The 21,129-nt window shown below is 39.5% G+C and overlaps 1 protein-coding gene across 2 annotated transcripts in view; it reads left to right on the forward strand.

Moving 5' to 3' along the window:
- The window catches only part of RASSF8 (Ras association domain family member 8), a 90,264-nt gene that overhangs the window by 48,755 nt on the left and 20,380 nt on the right, over window positions 1-21,129 (forward strand). For both annotated transcript variants that reach the window (XM_069806676.1, XM_069806677.1), the window contains exon 3: window positions 19,917-20,112. In XM_069806676.1, coding sequence (XP_069662777.1) covers window positions 20,010-20,112 — 103 coding nt within the window. In that variant the 5' untranslated portion in view covers window positions 19,917-20,009. The remainder of the gene's footprint in view (window positions 1-19,916; window positions 20,113-21,129) is intronic.

A 21,129-nucleotide genomic window follows, 5' to 3' on the forward strand; every position in this document is an offset into this window, starting at 1 on the left:
GCTATAATAGTAATTGAAGAGAAAATTCCATTAATGCTCTTCCTGTAGCACAAACAAATTGTTTTGTTGGTTGGCTCTGGTCAAATAATTATATAAACATCAGAAGACTTGCATCTGAAGTAGATGCACAGTCAGGAAGCTGAAACATGTTGTTCTGCTGAGGGCCCTGTAAGGATGAAGCTTATTTACCATTTTTAAGTATTTCCAAGTATAATCTAAAATAGGTGGGAGAAGCTTGCCAGACTTCTAAATATAGAAACAAAGGCTTTATTCAAGAAATTTAATGTAGTGATTAATATGGCCTTGGCATTTCAGTGTAACCAGTGATGATGATGTTTTTTTCAGATCGGATGTCTTGGAAAAATGGGAGTTGTTCAGTTTTGGAGTTAGGCAATGGTGTGGCAGTAGCTTGTTTCCCAGCTAGCTGTAAAAACTGGGTGCAGCACATGTGGCCTGTGCATCTTCTCCCTTCCACACAACTGCACTCTCCATTCCTTTCTTTGGAATAAAAGTCATGGCATACAAGTGAATGTGAGAACCATGAGATATATTAAAGTATACTTCTTGTTGACTTGTGGTGTCAGCTTACTTCTCTACTCACTCTCTCAGTAAACCCGTATGATTTTCTTGACTTCGGTATGTGAGCCATACTAAAGGTGAAGCACTGCTCGTACTTCTCTGTTGCTGAAAGCACTCTGGCAGTCCACGTCTAAAGCATGTGTAGGCTACGTTCTGCCATGCCATACATTAGCAATGCATTCAGCACTATGATTTGCTGGCCAATATGCTTGTATGTGCTCTAGCTCAGCTCCTGATTTTGTGTATATGTAGGCAGTGCAAGCTGGAGGTACAAATAAATGTACATGGTAGTACAGAATCTCAGACTCAGGTGTGACAAAAATGCCTTTGCAAATCTGTTGAGTATCTTTACATGCTTTATGTGCATGTTAACAGGGTCATTTCAGCCACGTGAGAAGCATCTTTGCCAAACGTAGTGTTATCAGAGATTTTTTGGAAGGGTTTGTGTGATTTATTTATTGATTCTGAAAAACAACATAATGTGGGAGTCCTTGTCAGATAAAGTCATAAACCTTTACCTATTATTCAGAACATGCAAGCTACGTAATCCCCTTTCCCCTAGAGGTACTTTTCTCACCTTTTTCACATAATCATACAAAGTATTGGTTTGAAGGGTCCTTGGGAGGTAATGTAGTCCAACATCCTACTTAAACAGAACCATCACCAACACAGTATAAAGTCAGCTGTGGATTTGGTCTGTCCATGTCTTGAAAACCTACAGAGGTAGAAGTTTTTGCAGCCAGCCTGGCTAGCCTGTTCCAGAGCTGCCCTACCCTCCCAGGAAGGTTTTTCCTAACATTCATTTTGAATCTCCATGCTATCCCTGGTCTTCAGAGCTCTTTGGATGCTGGTTGGAATGCTCTGTTCTCCCACCCTAGCATGCTGGGGTCCTGGAGGAGTTAGTACTCTTAACTTCCAAACAAAATATCTTAAGACGCCTCTCAACAGAGTAATGACTAAACAAAAATACTTGAAGTAGTACTGATGACCTAGCTTCTGCTGAATATGTACAATGAAGGCTTTTTGGTAAGATTTAAGACTATTTCACATCTTGGTGTTGAAATCTACTTAATTTGGTGACGAATAGAAATTGCCTTTCCTTGTTTATTTTGTATCTGAAAGACTAACCTTGTAGTAAAAAGTACAGTGGTTTTATTAGAAGAAAATAAAGGATAAAGACATCAGCAGCGTATTGTGTAGTTGACAGTCTCTAGTTCAATCTCTTCAATATACCCTTAAAGAGTTTCTTTAGAGGGTTGGGGTTTTTTTGGGGGGTAAGGGGTGGGGAGTGAATCTTTGCTGTGTTCATAGCTAAAGAACCTCATATTTTCTTCGCTGAAGCATAGCTGTATAAAATATAAAACTTAAACGTGAATGCAGGGAACCCTGAGAAAAATAACTTTTAAGTAGCAGTAGTTTCTGTCTCACAGCTTGTGTGGTCTGAGGAGAAAATATAGATTTCTGTGAGTAACACATTATTAAACTTTCCATTTTCAATTCCATAGTGGCTATATAAGTCTTACCCTACGTGCAGTTGATGCAAAAGCTATGGCTGAACTGGAAAGAGAACTTTATCTAGAAAATATAGGTGGTAATGCAGTTTTATAGTAGAATCTCAAATGCCTTTACTTTCCTGGGAGATGTGTCAAAAGTACCTACAGAATTACTTAAATCACCAACTTGTCTTTGCTATCTCAGTGCCAATAACATGTTATGGAAGTTCTTTACAGGTAAAGAAAAATAGAGGTTTTAAAATAACATGGAAAAGGACCTGTATGTCATAGTCTATCACAAGTGGTTTAGATTATCTTTTTACTGTGACATGTAAAGTATATTCTGTTAGAGGTTCTAAACTGAATCCATAATGGTTGGTTGTTTTTTTTTTCTTACCTCAGTTTTGAGATATGCATAGCATTGGTAAAACATGTTCTTGAGCTGCAGTAGACCCCTTTGCAGGGGTATAAAAACGGTATAAATGGGTATAAAGACATGTGCAGACATTATAATAGCATAACCTTTTCCAAGGTATACCAGTAGTGCTTTACCTGCTAAGTTTGCACAGAAACTTAGGAACATTGAGAAAAAGTGCTTATTAGTCAAATGGATGTGGTATCCACTCACTTGAAAGCTTTTAGGAATACACAAGATGGTATGAGTTTGTTTAGTGTTTTGTTTTGTTTTCTTTTTTTTAAAATAAAGGGGAGTAAAGTAGTAATAGTTCCTCTTAAAGAGTGTTTCTAAAAACACAGAGGTAGACTGGGGGTTGAGCTGTGTATATGTCTTGGTAAGCTTGGGCAAGTGTTTCTGATGCTGAACTCTCTAGTTTTTAAGCTAGGAAGATTTGAGCATTGCAGTGTTCCCTTAGCAGTTCTGGTTGGTTTTCATTATGTTCATGATTTAACGGAACTTGTGTGTCTCAGTACTTTATCCCGTACTCTACACTTGCTGACATCTGACGTTTGGCCTACTTGGATTGATTCCTCCATTAAGCGAGAGGAGGGTTGTGCCTGTCTGACAGTTTAGACGATAAGCTCCATGGGCAGTGATTTGTGCTAAACTGGATTTGAATTGAATTAAGGTTTCCTATTTTTAATTAGGCTTTACATTATGTCTTACAGTTTTGCGTTTTCTTCAGCTTTCTCTTGCTGCAATGAGTAAATACCTGTGTGTAATTATTCATTATGGTCTGTTAGCTGATTTTTATGTTCTCTCAGGAGTCGTGCAGGGGGGATTTGGAGTGTGGGGTTTGGGGTTTTTTTGAGTGCCAGTGCTGGCTAAATATTAAGACTGTAGGTTGACCTCTGCAAGAGATTTCCTGTAGTCTCTACACAAGTATTGCTGTAGGCCAATTTTAAGGATCTCGGGGCCTGAAGCTCAGTCTACACCTTCACTGGTGCAATTTTAGTCTCTTTCCACGTGTTCTTGCAATGAGCTGGTGCTAATGCCACAGGACGTAAGTAGGTTAAGAAAGTTTTGTGCATATCTCATAAGCTCTGTTTAACAAAAATTTCTTCATGCCTGACTATTTCAAAAGTTTTAGGGGGAATCTGTTGTCTTCCAGTGAGTGTGGAAATAACTTTGTTCTGTGGTAGACTCCTTCCGTTTGAGAAAACCAGTGCTCTCTACCACGGTGTTCGGGCCAAGGCAACATCTGTGGCACTTCTGTCTGACAGAGACAACTTCAAGGTTAAAACTGACTATAGATTAGATAACTAGGTTTGAGCTTCAAGGCAAAATCCTGTTTCATGAAGTACTTGAAGGGCAACTTGACCTCTGCAAGCAAGTTTTAAAAAAAAAAAAAAAGATTGGAGCCTGAACATTATCTACCAGTTATATTGTACTGGACTCTACGTTTCCTCTGATCTTGCAACATCACAAGGAGAAGTGTGGGAAGCAAGAAATCCTAGTCGTTATCCATTAGCATAAGAGGACGGAAGGTTTAACTGTTCTGACTGCTCCCTGGATGCTGAAATCAGAACTTAATAACAGTTTGTGGTGCTGATTAATTAGAACAATCAGTCTTACTTGATCCATGACTTAAAAGTTGCTTCAGGTAAGCTAAACACTGACTGTTTAACTTCCTGATTAATATGCATGTGTTTGTATTAACCTGCCCTTGTATGTTGACAGGTGATAAGAATCATAGAGCAATTTAGGATGGAGAGAACTTGTCCAAAGCATGTCCCAAAATGAAGCTGAAACACTGTTGTTTTGCAGTGTTCTTTCTTCAAAATTTGCTGTCCCTGTGGTATATTAAAATACTGAAGATCTAAAATATCAGTGAATTACATTTTCAGTTTATTGTTTAGTATGAAAGTGTGTCTGTCTTCAGGCTTTCTTTTCTCCCTTCGGTTAATGCTTTCAGAATACTAAATGATTGTGGGGTTTGGGTTTTTTTTTAATAAAAGCTTAACTTTCCTTTTTTTCCTGTTATTGAATAGCTGATGCAGGGTTATACATCTAGTCCTGTTTTTAGTCATTGTTGATCTTTTAGAGTGTTTGAGAGATGGCTTTTGTGTTTCACACTCTGAAAGTTAATCTGATATTCACCTGGTGGTACTGTACTGGAGACCCTGATGCATACTTTTCTCTCTGTGCAGTGGGAAACCTACAGTGTGAACTGCTTGAGTTCTCATCTTTGCTGCCGGGACTGTGTACGCATTTCTATGAAAGGCTTTTTTTTAATCCAAACTCTGTAAGCAGTATTAAGAACTGAAAATTGTTCCATACCATAAGAATGCCTTTAATTACCAGATTTGTAAAGCTAAAATCCCTCTTGCTTTTTCCGCAGTCTCATGTACATTGGGGGTTTTTTTTTGGCTTCATGACAATAGGAGGAAGGATACATGCCGTCATCTACCGTAATACTTATCTGAAAGTAAAAGATGGGGTTTGAGGCCCTTCAAGCAAAAAAAAGGCTAGAACCCTGCTCTCCTGCTTCAGAGGTAGATGCTCTGAGCTACTCATGTAGTCTCCTCCTTGTTCCTGGGTCTAGTATTCAAACCCAAAGGACAGAATTAGGTACTAAAATTCCTGAGAAGGACTTTGAGCTGTGACGTTCCCCATCCTCACCCAGCCTGACTGAAGAGCTTGAACACGAGAGATGCGTTTGCAGGTGCATCTGCCTTGGGGGTCGGGGGGGGGGGGCCGTTGGGCACACTGACACTCAGTGGCTGTCCTTTTGCTGCACTGGGTAGGGAGCTCTGGTGCTGCAGGTTTTATGAAATCCATTCGTGGAGCCAGGAAAGAGTGTAGCAATGTCTAGTGTGCCTGTAAGGAAGTTTTCCTCTTGGTCTGTCTTGGTACCAGAGGATGTAACCCTACAGAGTCGCTTCCAGTCAATGTCATTCATTGCTGTCTTAAATACTGCTTTCTAAAGCTTTCCTGTCTGTTCTGGAAGTTAAAGTGGTATCAACTGGAGTTTGGTTTCAAGCTTGAAACCATGCTGCTCAGTTATCTGTTCTGACACTGCTACTCTAAATAATACTCTTCAAAGTGCTCAGACAGCAGTGTATTTGTTTTGATGTGAAGGTAAGAACTCATATCCCCATCTGCTTTTGCATTTCTGCAAGTGTAATATTTGAGGAGTGATGGCATGTGGAAGAAAGCATTAGAACTCAGGCAGGGCTAGTATCTGATCTTTTTTCCTGCAGGTTTTCTTGGCATGTTTATCCTTAAAAGTATATTTTGACAGAGCACAGCAGTTATTGTGCAGCTGACAGTGGATTACAATATTGTTTGTTTAGGATTCAGAAGTCTAGTATTAGATTGCTTCTTGTCAGCAAAGTGCAGGATATACCACATGGTGTTTGCACATGGAAACAGTATGACCCCAGCCCTAGCAGTGGAATTCAGATAAAGTGATACCGTTCTCTAGCTTTTTATTTCTCCAGTAAAAGGCATGAGATTGTATGAGTATAGCTTTATGCTGTAGTTGAATGTGCCTTACCTTTGTGAAAGCAAAGATTTCAGAAATAGCTTGGTGGTATTATACTCTATCTATGGATACACCTAGTATTAAAGCACTACTAAAGCAAGAAAATGTATTGCCAATATTGAAAGCTCTCAAGTTTGGTTAGTTCAGCCTAAATGTTTCAGCTTCTTATATCTAGGATCCCAGTGAGCTTTTGTAAGTGGAAGGACTGCAAATAGTTGAACAAGCAGGACTTAAGCTCCAAAGTAATTTTTAATTAAAGGCTTTCTCTTCTGTGGACTACTCCCACATAGAGGGTTGGAAACTCGTAAGTTTCCATGCATAGAATTTTTCTTTATTCCCTTGGGAGGACAACAGATTTGGCCACCTACAAAGGATGCAGATATTGCAGTGAAAGCAAACTGCTTCCTCTCCAAGCATGAAAATAAGAGCTGAAAGTTTTGATTGTACTTTTCTTTTTGCAATCCAGGTGCAACATGATTTCATTTTACAGAGAAAGCCAAACTACTACTATCTACCATTGCCTATGCTGGTTGCATGCACACAGATGAATTCTCAGGCAAAGATAGTAGCTGTTCCAGGTTAAAGTTTAGGCTGGTCAGTATGTCAAGGAGGGAATTGCACTAAAATTGTGGTGAAAACACACTTAAAGTGACCTTAATGTGGTCTTTAGGTCAGGGGACTAGATTTCTTCTATTGAGAGCAGGTTTAATCCTTTCTTTTCAAAATGTTGCTGAACTATATAGCTTCTAAAAGCAAAAAGAGGAACCCAAAACTTTGTATGGAACATTGCGAAGAGCTTGTTTTTCTTTTATCTGTATGTAGCTGTCATGGTCCATTTGAATCCCTCAAATCTATAGGACAACATAACTCTGTAAATTAAGCTTTATTTTATGATCTCATTAGGAAAGAAAACAAACAAACATGATAAACAAGGGCTCAATCCCCTTTGCACAGACTAGTCTAACATGTGAATTCACTAGTTCATCACTTAACTTGTGAGGTTTCTAACTCACAAGTTCTCAAATCCATAACTCGCAACTCATAACTTGTAACTCGTGCACCTGTGAGCAAAACAGTTACCTAGCTGATGGTGAGAGCGCTCCTCCTTTCTCCTCCATCATGGTGCAGGCGTCCCATATATCACACCAGGAAGCACGAAAGCCTCAGCAGTCCAGCTGCTGTTGGATCCGCTTCAAAAGCTTTTTGGGTGACCTGACGCATTTATACCTTCCAGCTTGGAAGTTTGGTCTATACTGTTTCCACAAGTTAGCAGATTCTGAAGAAACTACCAGACAAGCAGTATGCATGGATTATGGCTGCAGAAGACAGCAAGCTGCAGATGATAATGACTGCATAATGACCTTTAGCTCTTTCTGGTCACTGTGTCCTGCCTACGTGTTGCCCTTGCTTTGACCTAATGGTGCTGCTCCCAGCATACATCAGGCCTTAGCGCGAGCTGTGTGTTAGCCAAAATCTGAGCAGGAGTTGAACAGTCACACTCGCTTGTAGACAGTGGGAGCTGAAAGTCCCTTCTAGGGGCTCAGGGACAGTCTGGGATCTTCCCATTCCCAGTGGAAGGCTGCTGCTTTGCAATCCTGCCTTTTCTAGCGCCTCCTTTTGAGATGTGCAACTGCATCTCTACAGAACGTGGCTGTTTCTGACTAGTAATACCCTTCAAGGGACTTCAACATGGGGTACCTTTATGTGCACAACTTACTACTTATGCAAGAATGATAAAGGCTTGAGCAAACCAGTTCTCCTGGTTTTGAATGAATATTGAGAAGCAGAATAATGAAATGCAAAGTGCCATTGCAAATTCTGTTACAATGCCTAATTTGCCATACTTGGTTTCTAGCAGATAACCATTAAATTATTGTAACCATCCTAATATATTCCCCATATAGTATACAATAGACTTTAGTATAAGTTAATCATAACAATTGCATGTGTTGTCTGTACATCTATCAAGCTGCAGGATATGCTTTCAATTATTATATTGCCTTGTTCTGCTCTTGTGGAGGTTGCTCAGCTCTGTCAATGCCAATGGCCGCACTGTTTCCACAGCGGAAGAAAGGAAGAAGGAGAAGGGAGAAGATCATGAAGACTTAAATCAATGTTGGTTTCAGAATCCTGTTGTTTGCATGTTGGACTTTGTTACAGTGCAATCATTTTGTGAGGAAGGATGGTGACACTAGAAGCTGTTCCTGTAACTGAGATGAGGAGGAGAGAAGAAAGCAGGAGGAGGAGGGTTCTTTAGGTGACTAAATTGCCAGGGGTTCCTTGGAAAACTTGAAGTTCACTCATAATTAACACAAAGATTGTTTGCCCTTAGAATGAAAACATGCAGTGAAAACCTTAAGAAAAAAACCCCAGATGATGGGGATCTTGGCAAATGAGATCAAAATTTTGAGTCACTGGAGTACATCTGTTTTGGGCCACTCCATTTGAGGTGCTTGAAGTGATTGAAGTTGCAGAGCCTGAGGCCTCGGCACTTTCTGGAAATTAAGGCTGCTTGAACATATGAAACACATAGAAACATGTGCTATGTGAATAATTTTAAATTAGTTGCTATTGAAACTATAGGCCTTTATTGTCACCTCTTCAGTAACACATATGTCCCAAGGACTTGCACGGTTCTGGGTTTTTTTGGGGGAGGGGGGGATGGGGGGTGGTGGTGGTGGTTTTGGTTGTGTGGTTTTTGGTTTTTTTTTCCCCAAGCTGGCTTGCATTACATGCATATGATGTAGAATTCTATTGTACTCTGTTTTGCACAGAAAACCAAGAAAACTTGATGTACAACTGTGCTAAAGATGTCCAAACCACACAGAATGTTGAACTGTTCCCCGAGATTGCTAATGCCTAATACCTTCTTTAGAGGAATGGATACCTTCTCTTTGATAAAGATGCTTAGAAGCACATGGGCAATTTGGACATTGATGTTTAATGTGGCTTTTCAATTTGCTCATTTAAAAAAAAAAAAGACTTTAATTCTCTTTTCCGATATCTTATACTTCCATAATTGGTTTTTTTACTTTAAATGTCATGGTTTGGATGTCTGGACTCGTTAATGCTTTATATTTTGGATAATTTTAGGTTTTTATTTGCTCACTAGCTTACAGTTAGCAGAAACTTTCCGTGGGCACTCCCCCTTGAGTTCTTTCCAGGATTTAGATTCCTTGCTAGGTAATTGTGCTTAATAAGCCATTCTGGCCGCCTAGTGTTACCTGGTATTGTACACTTCCATAGCTGCATATCAATAAAGATTAGAAATCCCAGCAACCACTTCTCATTTAAAAGAAATCTGGCCAGGCTCTTTTTGTTAAGATCTGTTGCAAAGTTCTAAATCCTTAACCCTGTTTGTTAACTCATTCACTGCAGCTAATGGCTCTCCAGATGACACAGTCTGTCCTCTATGTTTCTGTGGAGAGGAGGAGTCCACAGAAATGGATAATTCTTTTTTTAAGTTTGGTAAGAAGGAGCAGTGGAAACTAAAAATGTCCTAATTGGATCTCTGATTTTTTTCTTCTGTTTCAAGAAAGAAATGCAAGCTGGACTTTGTACTTCATAAGCAGTATGATGGTAGCCCAGAGAGTACATGAGGACCTGAGCTCTTCACACAGCATTACTGAGCACCTGAGTTGGACTGTGTGTTCCTCAGTACCAGTGCCTGGCATCCCAGACATCTTATAATTAAGTTCAGAGACATATGGTAAAGATCCACCATGATAGCAGGAATGGTGTTAAAATTCCTTATGGAGGGACAAGAGTACTCCCCAAAGGCTTGATTAAGTCGCCAATCTTCTGGATGCTTTCCAGGAGCTCTTTAAGCAGGTCACTGTTTGTTTTGGTCTCCCTAAAAGGCCCTGAAAGGAAGGTATGCTCTGCCCAAGGTGTGCAGGGCACATGGAGATGAGTAGCATAAGATCAATTAGCATGAAAATCAGTAGAGTCACAACATGCCACCCATTCATCCATTGTGTTTTGGTAGGCCCTGTACAGAAGTAGGTTAAGGGAGAATTTGAAGGAGGATAATGAGGAGGTTTAACCAGCAACTCAGTGGAGTTTCTCTTCTGTGCACGTGTCTGAGGTGACTTTCACAAATGAACCATCAAGTGGTACCGTTCACTTGGAAAAATATATGAGAAATAAGGGTGGAGATGAGTGTGGCAGGACTTCCTGAATGAAAATAAGTGGATCGCATATGATGTGCTAGAGAAAGGGGAGGGCTTTTTTTGCACACTCTGCTTTTGGCAAGTCTGCTGACTCCAGAAAACTGTCCTGACATCATCATTCTGGGCAAATGGACAAGATGGGATTGCTGAGGGTGCAGTGAGGAGGAAGATATAGTCATTAAGACTTGAGCTGAAAGCCTGTAACTGCATGGTCAGTAATGAAAGGCTGTATCTCAGAAGGTACAAAATGTAGACAGTGTCTGAAAACATGGGGGGGAATCGGTAAGTGGAAAGTGGTGCTGGCTTAAAAATTGTTGCAACAGAGAAAGAAGATAGGAACAGGAAAATGAAAAACTTTTTTTCTTGCTATATTGAATTTGACCTAACATCCATTTTCCATTGGTATTGCAGACTGTGACCTTTGTTTACTTGCTGTCAATTTTTTGGCATAGAATCCTGTTTTTCCCGAAGAGCTCTTTGCTGGGTCAATCTATCAATGCCATACATGATCTTTGTAAGACTGCTTCCCAAGGGGAAGCGTGTTTATAGTGATGTTACTCATCTCTATGCTTCTTGGCCCTCCCAGGGAGTTTTGGACCTCTTAGGTGAGTTTTAGCCAAACTTAAGAGAATTAGTAGTTTAGAAAGTATGAAGTTTGTAACAGTTCTCCTAAAATTATTAGTTGAATAGAGATACCTAAGTATAATCACCTCCTGAAGTGGTATTGCAGTTCCACATCCATTTTGAGGCAGTGTGGCCAGTTGGCCAAAGCAGTGTAGTCTTAGCTTGGAGCTGGCTGTAGCACCACCACAGCACTGAAAGCAGGACTATGGAAATTAAGTAATGCAATTAGAGTATTTTAGTCCACAAGCTATTGCTGTGCATTATGATCACCTCAGATTTTGCTCTAATAAATAAAATTACCCAAGCTCACAGTTGTCTAAAGAGGGGAGGCACTTCAATGATCCAGCTGAGTCCTCTGAACAGCATAGAAGAAGCAAAGAAGTTCTTTTGTGCCTGGGGAAACATGGAAGTAAGCATAGCCAAGTGTAAATTTTAGAAAGGGATGGATTCTCCCCCACTCGTTTTTCTTATTTGCTTTAACTGTTTAAAGACTCCTTGTAGAAATATGTTCTGTTCTGTCCTGCAGACTCTTCTAGATTGCCAGGAGAGTGACTTGAATTTTCTTAGATAATGTTTAATGAATAATGTAGCTGCTCTCTGAATAAAGTTTTGAGATTATAATTTTTTACAACCATTATGTTGAAAGTGCCTCACCTTATTTCTGTTTCAGGAATTGCATTTAATTAGTGAGAGTTCTTTTCAGTAGTCACGTAGTACCATGGCATTAAACCATATACCTAACTGACTTTTAAAACTTCAGCTAATTCAGATTTAAATAGATAAGTTAAATTGTAAGATCTTTTTATTTCCTGAATCTTCCAGTGCAAGCATGGAAGTGGAGAAATGGGCTTATTTGCATGCAACTTTCCCAAAAATGTAGTGGAAGAGGGTGCTGTGTTTTGGGCTATATATTGAAAAATGGGAAGTATAATAAGGTTTTTGTATGTTTTTTCTGAGCTTTATGAAGTTTGCCCTCAGTTTGCATTTGGAGTCCAAGTCAAGTGACAAAGCACAGCAAATATTGCATATGGGCTTGACTGAAGTGTAAAGAACAGATTCAGCTCTACAAAACCAAGAGTTAAGCCAGTTCTTGCCAAAACAGAGCAGATGACCTCATTGCCATTAGTGTAAATATCGGCAATTGCACACAAATGTCTTCAATCAATCCTTCAGCTGGCTCTAAGTGTTTGCAGACAATCCGTAAGGGGAGAGGGAAATGTTGAACGGGTGGGGCTGTGTCTTCCTTGAAACCAGCTGAGAGAATGACCTATTTTCTCTCCTTTGAAGCTAGGGCATCTAGAGGTGTAAGGCAACTTTGAAGCAAGCTGCATGTATTGTAGCTTTCATTTAAATATTTCTCCTACAATGAAATAGCTTGCTTATTCCTCTGCTCTTTGTTTTGTTTTCTTTCACTCCCACACAGTATTTAGACCATATTAGAGATGTATAAATATGACTTCCCTTAATGTTGCTGCTGTTAATAAAGTTGTGGTTGCTATTTTGTTCAAATGCTCTATGTGTTTGATACTAATGAAGAACAAATACTTACAGGGCTTTGGAAGACATTACAGTGTAGTAAACGTATGTCTGTTGACTTGAGATGATCAATCACGAGATGTTTGTTTAATGCATATGACTTTCTGGAGCTGTTTGTCACAGAATTTATATGCAGTGCAGTCTCCTTTCCTAACATATCTGGAAGATGAAAACTGGTCATCTGCCACTGAATAAAATGCATCCTAGCTGCTAACTGTCTTAACCTCTGCTGTGCTGCTACCAACTATCCAACCCTTGCTAGAACAGTGGTGAAGCAGTGAGGCTTTCTGGGATGGGTCCATTTAGTCCTGCCTCTCTAGTAGGATTGTGTTGTTTCATACCGATAAACTTGTTAGTAGCTGGAATACAGACCGAGGAAAAAGAGTGCTTTGTGTAAAACCACCTGCAGATGATACTTCAGTCCTAATCCTGAAACAGATTCAAGGTTGGGATTTAGTGATTAAGCCTGCTTGAACTGGATTTAGACTTGTATCAAAATAAATCCTATCTCAAGAGCTGAAATTAAGCACTGCATCAGATATTGTTTTGATTTGCTGGTACATATCCTAAATATAATGCTCTTAAGTTTTAAACTGCTGCTTTGAAATTGTCTGACTGAAATCTAGTTATTGGAAGCAAAGATCCTTGGGACTCTCACTTGAGTGCTGTCACCATCTCCAAAAAGGCCTTGGGTTTTTGTACTTCAAGTCTGTGTGGAGTTCAGATGCTTCTTATATCTAATCTTGGGGAAAGGAGAATATTAATTTCAGAGTTGTTGTTCCTGTTGAATTAATTCAAGTGTGAGAGTGTGAAACTTACTGTTAAAAATGCAAGGTTAAGTTCTTAACAGTGACCAAATAAAAAGAAACTTTAATAAGCCATCTGTTTCATTAGCTCACCTGCTGGTTTGGTTTTCTTTCAAATGTTTTGTGGTGATTTGAAAATGTTATGGAACACAGTTGGGCCAAGCCTTGTGGCTTCAAAATTGTGAGTCAAGATACAAGGTGTTACAGGCAGTGATGGGTTCTGAAAGAATTGACACTCCAGCCATCAATTTGTATTCTTGAGGGAGGGTTGGAATTTTGTTTTCTGTGAAGGCATGTGAATTTTAGACACAATCTGTGATCATGAAGCTTTCTAGCTACCTCATCTCCTGTACTGCAGCTCCCTAGCTGGCGAGTCCTGTTTTGTGCTGCAGTTAAATCATTGCTAAATAGTATCTTGGGTTTCTTCTGTTTGTTACCTGTAATCATGAGCCAGCTTAATGAAGCTAATTGATGACAGTGGAGGAAGAGCACTGATGCCTTGCTAATGAATTTGGGGATGATCCTGGTATACAGGTGTGGCCTTCAGCTTGCTTGTTAAAGGTCACTAGGGACAGCAAAGACTTGGATTCAGCTTCTGTCTGTTTTGTTGGCTAGGGAGGAAAAAAAAGGGGGGGGGGGGGGGGGGGAAGAAACAGGTTGTGCTGAGACCTCTGAGATAGCAGTCACTTGTTTCTGTGTGTCTGAAAAGGAAACAAATTACATATTGGATAAAGATGGCTTAGAACAGCAGACAATGAAAAATCAAGACATGCAAGGGTAGAGATTAAAACATTATGAGGGAAGAAGATGCCCTAAAGACAAACACACTTCCTGAAGTCAGAGATCAGACTGAGAATTAAAATACTGAAGATAAAAGTATAATTTTCAATGTGGAAGAATTATTTTAACTATTAACTCACTTGATTGTTGCCATTAATGAAATTTATGACAAAAGGTGTGGATGGATTCTTCACCTCCTCTTATCACTCCCCCACCCCCAAAAGAAAACAAGTTAATAATTCTTTCTGGCCAGTTCTACCAATACAAAGAGAAGAGAGACTTCCAATTTGATTTTTCTGTGCTGTAAAGATTGTAGCTCAAGGAAAGGTGGGGGATGTTCTGTAATTAGGGAAAATATCTATTGTAGCATCCTCTGCTTCAAAACAATGTTTCTTTTCCTCATTTTTTTCCCCACCATATTGTTAGCTGCATTGCATAAGAAGAAACTGCAAAGCAAGCAACAGCTCCTGGACTAGATAGCTGAGGGTTCTTGGATGCAAGTCAGCTAGTCATTTGTCTGGGAAACTGGGACTTCTGGGGAATTCTAGGTTATCTGGAGGCAAGATCTCTAGCAGCCATTGCTGCTAGAAACAACCTCGTGTAGTGCGGAGTTTATACAAACTTGCATATTGGTGCTGTTCTGTCCTCTCACAGGTAGTATGTGTGTGTGTATAGTTTGCATGTGTCTTGGATATCACTTGTGGCATCTGGATTTTGGCCTGTTTCCCACAGACATGTGTTAGACCGTCTTTGGGCCAGTCTCATGTGAGGAGAATTCCTTGGTGCTCAAACTCTCTCTCAAGCTCGTTCTCAACACTGTCATCTTCATGGTTGTGGGACCTGTGGTTTGTTTGTTTTAAGCAGTGCTTATTATCTCTGAGTGCTCTTCTGGAATAGCAAAAGAGTAACACTCCACAAGAGGAAATTGCTTAGTCCTACTAAAAAATTTGGATGCTACCTCTGTGTAAACACTTTCTTTTCACAGAAAGTTGTATACTGATTTCAAAACCGTAACCTGTTCCTTTCTAGTAAAATCTTGTGTGCAGAAGAGTTTAACTTGATAGCTTGACTTGAACCTACCATGAAAGGTTTTGCCCATTTATTGATAGGAAGCAGTATATCTTGTAGGATATTTCTCCTTCATCAGTCTAAGGGAGGAGGTAAATGCTAGTTAGCTTGGTTCCAGGAGCCAATTCTGTATTTGCAGTCATCTTCATCTGGAAAATGTTGCTTTGCTCTACACGAGGATTCTTATGGTAGGGAGGATGTGCCAAATGCCTCCCTGTTCACAGGGGGTACTGTCACACTCTTTGGGGTGGTTTATAAGCTCTTTCTGGGTAGCTGAACTGGCTTATTTGTACTTGGGTTTGGTTTGGTTTGGGTTTTTTTTTTTTCAGTCAAGCCTGGCTTGCACTAACTAACTATTCTTGTTAACAGCTTCCAACCTGGGTGGAGCAAGCTGCCTTTTTGTTCGGAGCCCTATCTGGTGTCATAACAGGGAAAGGCGTGGAGCACAACTTGGCCATAGCGCACAGAGAATGAATGAGAAATAAAGGGAAAGTGCCAAACTCTAGAGGATGTTTGGTTATAGCTAACTATGAATAAAAGTGTGCTCACTTTTAAGTATACTAACCAACATGCTGATTATTTGTTGGGGGAAACAGAAAGTTACTGAAGTGGTTGGTCAAAATTCTCCAGTTGGCTTCAGCTGCAGCAGGATTTTAGCCCCGATTTGAGGTGCATGCTGCTTTCAGATGCTGTGAACCTTCTAAAGATTAGAAATGAGGTGAAATCAACATCTTAATTTTAGCTCTAAGGGTTTCTCATGACTTAACACTTATGTCAAGGATAGATAGGTTTTGCAAGCATCTGCTTGGAATATCTCTTTTTCTTAAATACAAGAAAAGCCCTTCACACTTCGTCAGTTCTGCTGGTCTTCTGTGAAGTTGCAGCCTTTTTGTAGTTTGTAAATGAGCTGTGAAGAGGTAGCCAAATAGTAGCATAGATGTGTGTGTATATATGCTGGATTTTTCTTTACACTTAACTGAACAAATACCTGAAAGAGCAAAATATCATCAGCCAATTAGGATAAAAGCAGAATTTAGGGAAAATTTGGTCAATGTGTGGCAAACAATGTAATTGAGGAGGCTTCAGGCAAGGTAGGGGAGAACAAAAAGCACATGGGAGAGAGTTGGGGAGAGGAAGTAGCTGGGGAATACCGGATTTCCGATGCTTGGTTCCAATCAGAAATACCTGTCACTATGGAGCTGATCACTGAACAACTAGGGGGGAAGCTGTGATCAGAGGCATGCTTTGGCTTGTGTGCCTCTCCTTAAATTAGCTTTGCATTCCTGTTCCCAGTCGTTGCTAAAATAAGAAGGTATGCATAAGGTGAACTAGTTTTGAATTTACGGGACTGTGAAACCTCAGGTGAGCTTCTTTCCCCCCAACCCTTTCCATTGGCTTCGGAGAGAAATTTGTATGGTATTGCAGGTAAGGGTTATTTTGCCTTCTCTATTGCAAAAACACAATGTACACTCTGGACACAAACTTCAGGTTGAAAAATGTATTTGGGACTGTCAGAATGGCCCTCAGTGGAAAGGCAAAGAAACTATTAATGAGACATAAGTTAACTGTCAGCAAATAAAGAACTGAATACACATGAAGGAAAACCAAATCCTAATAAAAAGGTTTTATAGAGTTATAATTGGGAAGCAGAAATAGAGATACAGCCAAAAGGTTTTCTGGTTTTCAGACCTCTCTGTAAACTTCTACTGCACAATCCTAGAAACCAAACCAATCCTAGATTTATTTTTTTTTCTTATTACCGATTAGCTTTGCTTAGAAATATAAGGAGACACAGTGATTTCACCACATAGATCTTACACTTCTGATGTCTGTGTGTGTTCTGTTTTTAGTGACAGGTGCCTCAAAGAATCCCATTAGCACTTGTGGGGCAGGCACGCAGTCCTTTAATTCAGCCCTGCATATTGGTCTGACGGAAGCACATACCACAGGCTGCTTTTATTGGTTCACTATCACTATTCAGTCTATTAAAACTATTTGCCCTGTAAGAAATGAATGGAAATATTTCCCTTGAGCTTGGGCTGTTTCGAAGACACTTTGTTCAGATCACCTGCTGCTTTGGTGAATGTTGTTTTCAAAATTGGAAGTGTCAGCAAATATTTCTTTATTAAATAATGACTCTCTAGTATTTTTATTTAGTGTTTTGGCATTGTTTTTTTTTTCCTAAGATGGACAATAGGAAAACAGATGACCAAAACTGATCTGCACGGAACGTAAGACTGTACATTGTGTGCTGACTGGGGGGGAAGAATGCACTTGCTGGCTTGCTAAATTGAGATAATACTTTGAATGTTGACAGACAGAAAAACAATTAGAGCTGTCGGATTCTTTGCTGACGTGTGTGTTGTCACATGGAGAGATGGCTTGTTTTGTGCCAGTAAATCTGAACCGTTCAACTCTCAGCAAGATATTAAGTTAATTAATAAAGTTCCTTATGGCTGGGCTTGGAATGTGAGGTCTGTTTATTTGTGAGGACAGCTGGTCCAGGAATAAACAACGGAGGTCACTGGTGGGGCCTGTTAGGTGTTTTCTCAGTCACTGTTATATTACAGGCTAGTAAAAGACTTTCTTCTGCTTAGTTTATTGGTACGTTAAAACGGCGTTACCTGACTAAAGTGTTCCTGTATTTGTACACTGTTAATACTTGTGCAGATAGTAGTTTTCTTTGAAGTATGTAACTTCACCTGGGAAGATGTTTATTATAAAACTCCTTGACCTCTTTGGGTTTTCAGGTGCTTACTCATGTCTCAAAAGACTCTCTTTCTGTATACATGGGTATTCTTAAAAGTTATCACTTCTTTGTTGATTAATTATACAAGCATATTTGAAATCTGGTTTTACTTATACATTTGGACTTACTCATGTTTCTTTTGTTTTCTAAGCGGGTACTTTTGGACAGGAATTTTGGTGTGTATGTGCTGGGCTGACTTTACAAAAGACTTGCCTAGTGGTTCTCCACTAAAGCTTGTCCTCTGACTGTGGTGTGACCCCTGTGGCTCTAGCAGACTTTGAGGTGTGTTGCTGCTGACTGCCACAGCTTGTCAGGTGGAGATCAGTGTGTCTTCTGGATCACGTGTCGATTTTTATCAGCTGCTGAATGAAGTATTTGGTTGTAGAAGGGAAATCATCTTCCACTCTAGCTTGAGGGCTGCCCTAGTACATCTTTTTTGATGCAGAAAGAGGTGTTCACCAGGAGAAGGCAGCTCTGATTAGACTGTAAACATGAACTGTACCAAGTATTTGCTTAGTTTTTCCTGCACCATTTCTGCCTCCACATGCAGTTCTGTTAAATCCATCAGCATCATCAGATTCCATGTTTCTTGTGTAACCCTACCCTGCTTGTCTTTACTAATCTCCTCTAAATAACTTTCAGATTTCTTTTACTCTGTTCCTGTGTTATCCATTTTCCTGGTACTTAATTCTTAAAAAATATTGTCTTTAGTTTTATCACTTTATCCATATTGGATTACCTGGATACATGAGCTTCTTTTATCCTATTATCATGGTTTATTTTTCCTCTATCTGCTTAAATAACCCAGCTATCTCATTAGGTTTTGTTTTTAAAGAAAAATCGTCATTATTGGTGGTTGGGTTTTTGTTTCGGTTTTAGGGGGAGGTTTTATATTTTTAAAACAAAAATTCTTTTGGGAGTTTTTACTTTGAAATTTTTGAAATTCAGCATCTCAGTAGTTCCAGTTAGAAATTAACTTTTGTGAGCCATGATGCCAGTTGATCTGTTTATGCAGAAGAAAAGCAGCCCCTGGAAAAGCTGAACTCATAGCAAAACCCCTAGAGTTCAGATCAGTAATTAATCTAGAAGTTAATAGATAAACATTGAGCAGCTTGACTGTTGGTAACAAGACAGCAGAGGCTGATTGCTAAGTCCTAATCTAGCTCCCTAGGTCTCTAACTTTATTTCTGCGCTTCAGAGTTTTTCTGCACTCAAATGCCAGAAAGAGACTTTTGGATTCATGGGATTTCTTTGTTTCAGAAAAAAGCAACCCCCAACTGGTTGGTTGGTTTGTTTGTCGTTGTTTTTTTTTTTTCATTTACAAACTTGGGGTATTTTCTTTTTTAAAATGAAATTGGAAGCTAGTATACCATATTAGCTGGTAGGAGTGGCGTTATTTCAGCAAAGGCAGTAGAACCATGTTTGAAAGTGAGAACTGAATAGACTAGATGGTAGGGCTTGACTTTTGGTTTAGTGTCATTGGAGTGCCTATGGAAAAACCTCAGACAGCACATTAGCTGAAGTGTTTCCTTACAGAACCAGCGCTGTTTTGGCAGGGGTTAAACCACCACTACACCACTTCCCCTGATGCATCTCTCTTTTAGAGAAAGAGACAAGCAAACGTCTGCTTGCTTTCCTTTCTGGGTTTTCCAGCATAAGTACTAAATGCACAGGTATGTTGGGACTAGGAGCCTTCAGCTGCTTCTTTATGGAGAGCAAGGTTGGACTCTCACGGATGGCTGTAATTAAAAATGTTTCCCCCTTGTTTTGCTATGCTACCACCTGCTAGGAATTACTGAACAAACACTGAAAGCATCTATAACCAGTCCCTTGAGACATCCAGGCAATATATAAAGGAAGAGGGGGCGCCTGTTAGTGGAAACTGTTATGAGTTTAGTCCGGAGTTGTTTATTTAATGCTATTTCTTTTGGTGCTATTTTTGTAATAACTTTTAATATTTTAGGAAATAAACTGTAATGAAACTTCTGGTATGTCAACAGAATGGGTAGACATTGCTAAAGCATGGGGTGTTTGATTCCTGTTATTATTTTTAAAGAAAGGAGGCTGTGTTGCCTCTTCAGCTTAGTAGATGTTAAGGTGAATTTGTTCAACTTTTTAGATTGGTAATGCCTCACTATAAACACCAGGATTTTTCTCTCTTCTAGCTGCTGAGAGAAGTCTGCTGCATTATCTCTGGTATAGCTGCAAGTATGACTTGACTGACTTGCATTCATGGCTCTTGGATGATCTGGTGAACCATGGAGCTCAAAGTATGGGTGGATGGAGTCCAGAGAATTGTGTGTGGGGTCACCGAAGTCACAACATGCCAGGAAGTTGTAATAGCCCTTGCTCAGGCTATTGGTAAGTACCTCTGTCAGCTGGGTGTCTGGGAACTGGGGTGAAGCTTTTTTTATGACGCTGAATTGAGGGGAGGTGAGGTTGCGCTGAGTTATCAGTAGAGCATGAACATATAATGCACAGTGCAGTGTAAACTTGCAGCCTTTGTTTTTGAACCTGCTAGAGAGATTAAAAAGAAAGAAAAGAAACACTTTGAAATCTATAAATTTTCATTCACTACAAATTTATTCTCTAAATAATAATATGCTGCTATTTGTCATTGTAAATACAGCCGGGACTAAAGAAGGTACTAAACCGTCAATGTTTTGAGTATTAAAGAAATACAAAACAGTGCAAAGTAACTGCTTGGCTTTCACAAGCTAATGACGTTCACTGAAATTACACACGTTATAAATATCCCTAGCTATATTGGGAATAGTATAGATCAATGAAATAGATCCTTCAAGTTCTCCTCTTACTCCTGCAAGCCACATAACTCAGTACTAATGAAAGGGTAACTTGAAGTCTGTTCAGTGTTAGCTATTTGCTGAACAGTTCAGTGAGAAAAAAATAAAAAAATAAAAAATCCTTCAGACTCCTCTACAAGAAAGAACATTCCTTCAGTCTTGTCAGATCTTTCTCAGTGATTGAGAGCATCCTTATGAATAAGCCTCAACTTCATCCCTTCAGTGCTTCCTATGCTGAATCTTATTCTTTGCTAAAATTTTATAATTGGCTTTACATACTATTTAAATTTAGGCATTAAAACTTATGTCTTACCTAAAATTAAATTCATAATTTAAGGGCTAGCGTTTGCATTTTTCAGTATTCCAACCATTTTGAAAGATTATATTAGCAATCTGACTCGATTGCAAAATAATAATTTTCTAATAAAAAACAACTTAGGGCCATGAATGTCAACTAGATACTCTACCTGTAAGCATGAAGTCAATTTCTCTGAATTTCTGATGTTTGTTTATTTAAATGTGTACTTCTGAACATAATTTCCATATACTTTCATCTGATGGAGTCGAAGACTGG

This window comes from Haliaeetus albicilla, chromosome 19 (assembly GCF_947461875.1).
Source record: "Haliaeetus albicilla chromosome 19, bHalAlb1.1, whole genome shotgun sequence".
In the NCBI taxonomy this organism is placed as follows: Eukaryota; Metazoa; Chordata; class Aves; order Accipitriformes; family Accipitridae; genus Haliaeetus; species Haliaeetus albicilla.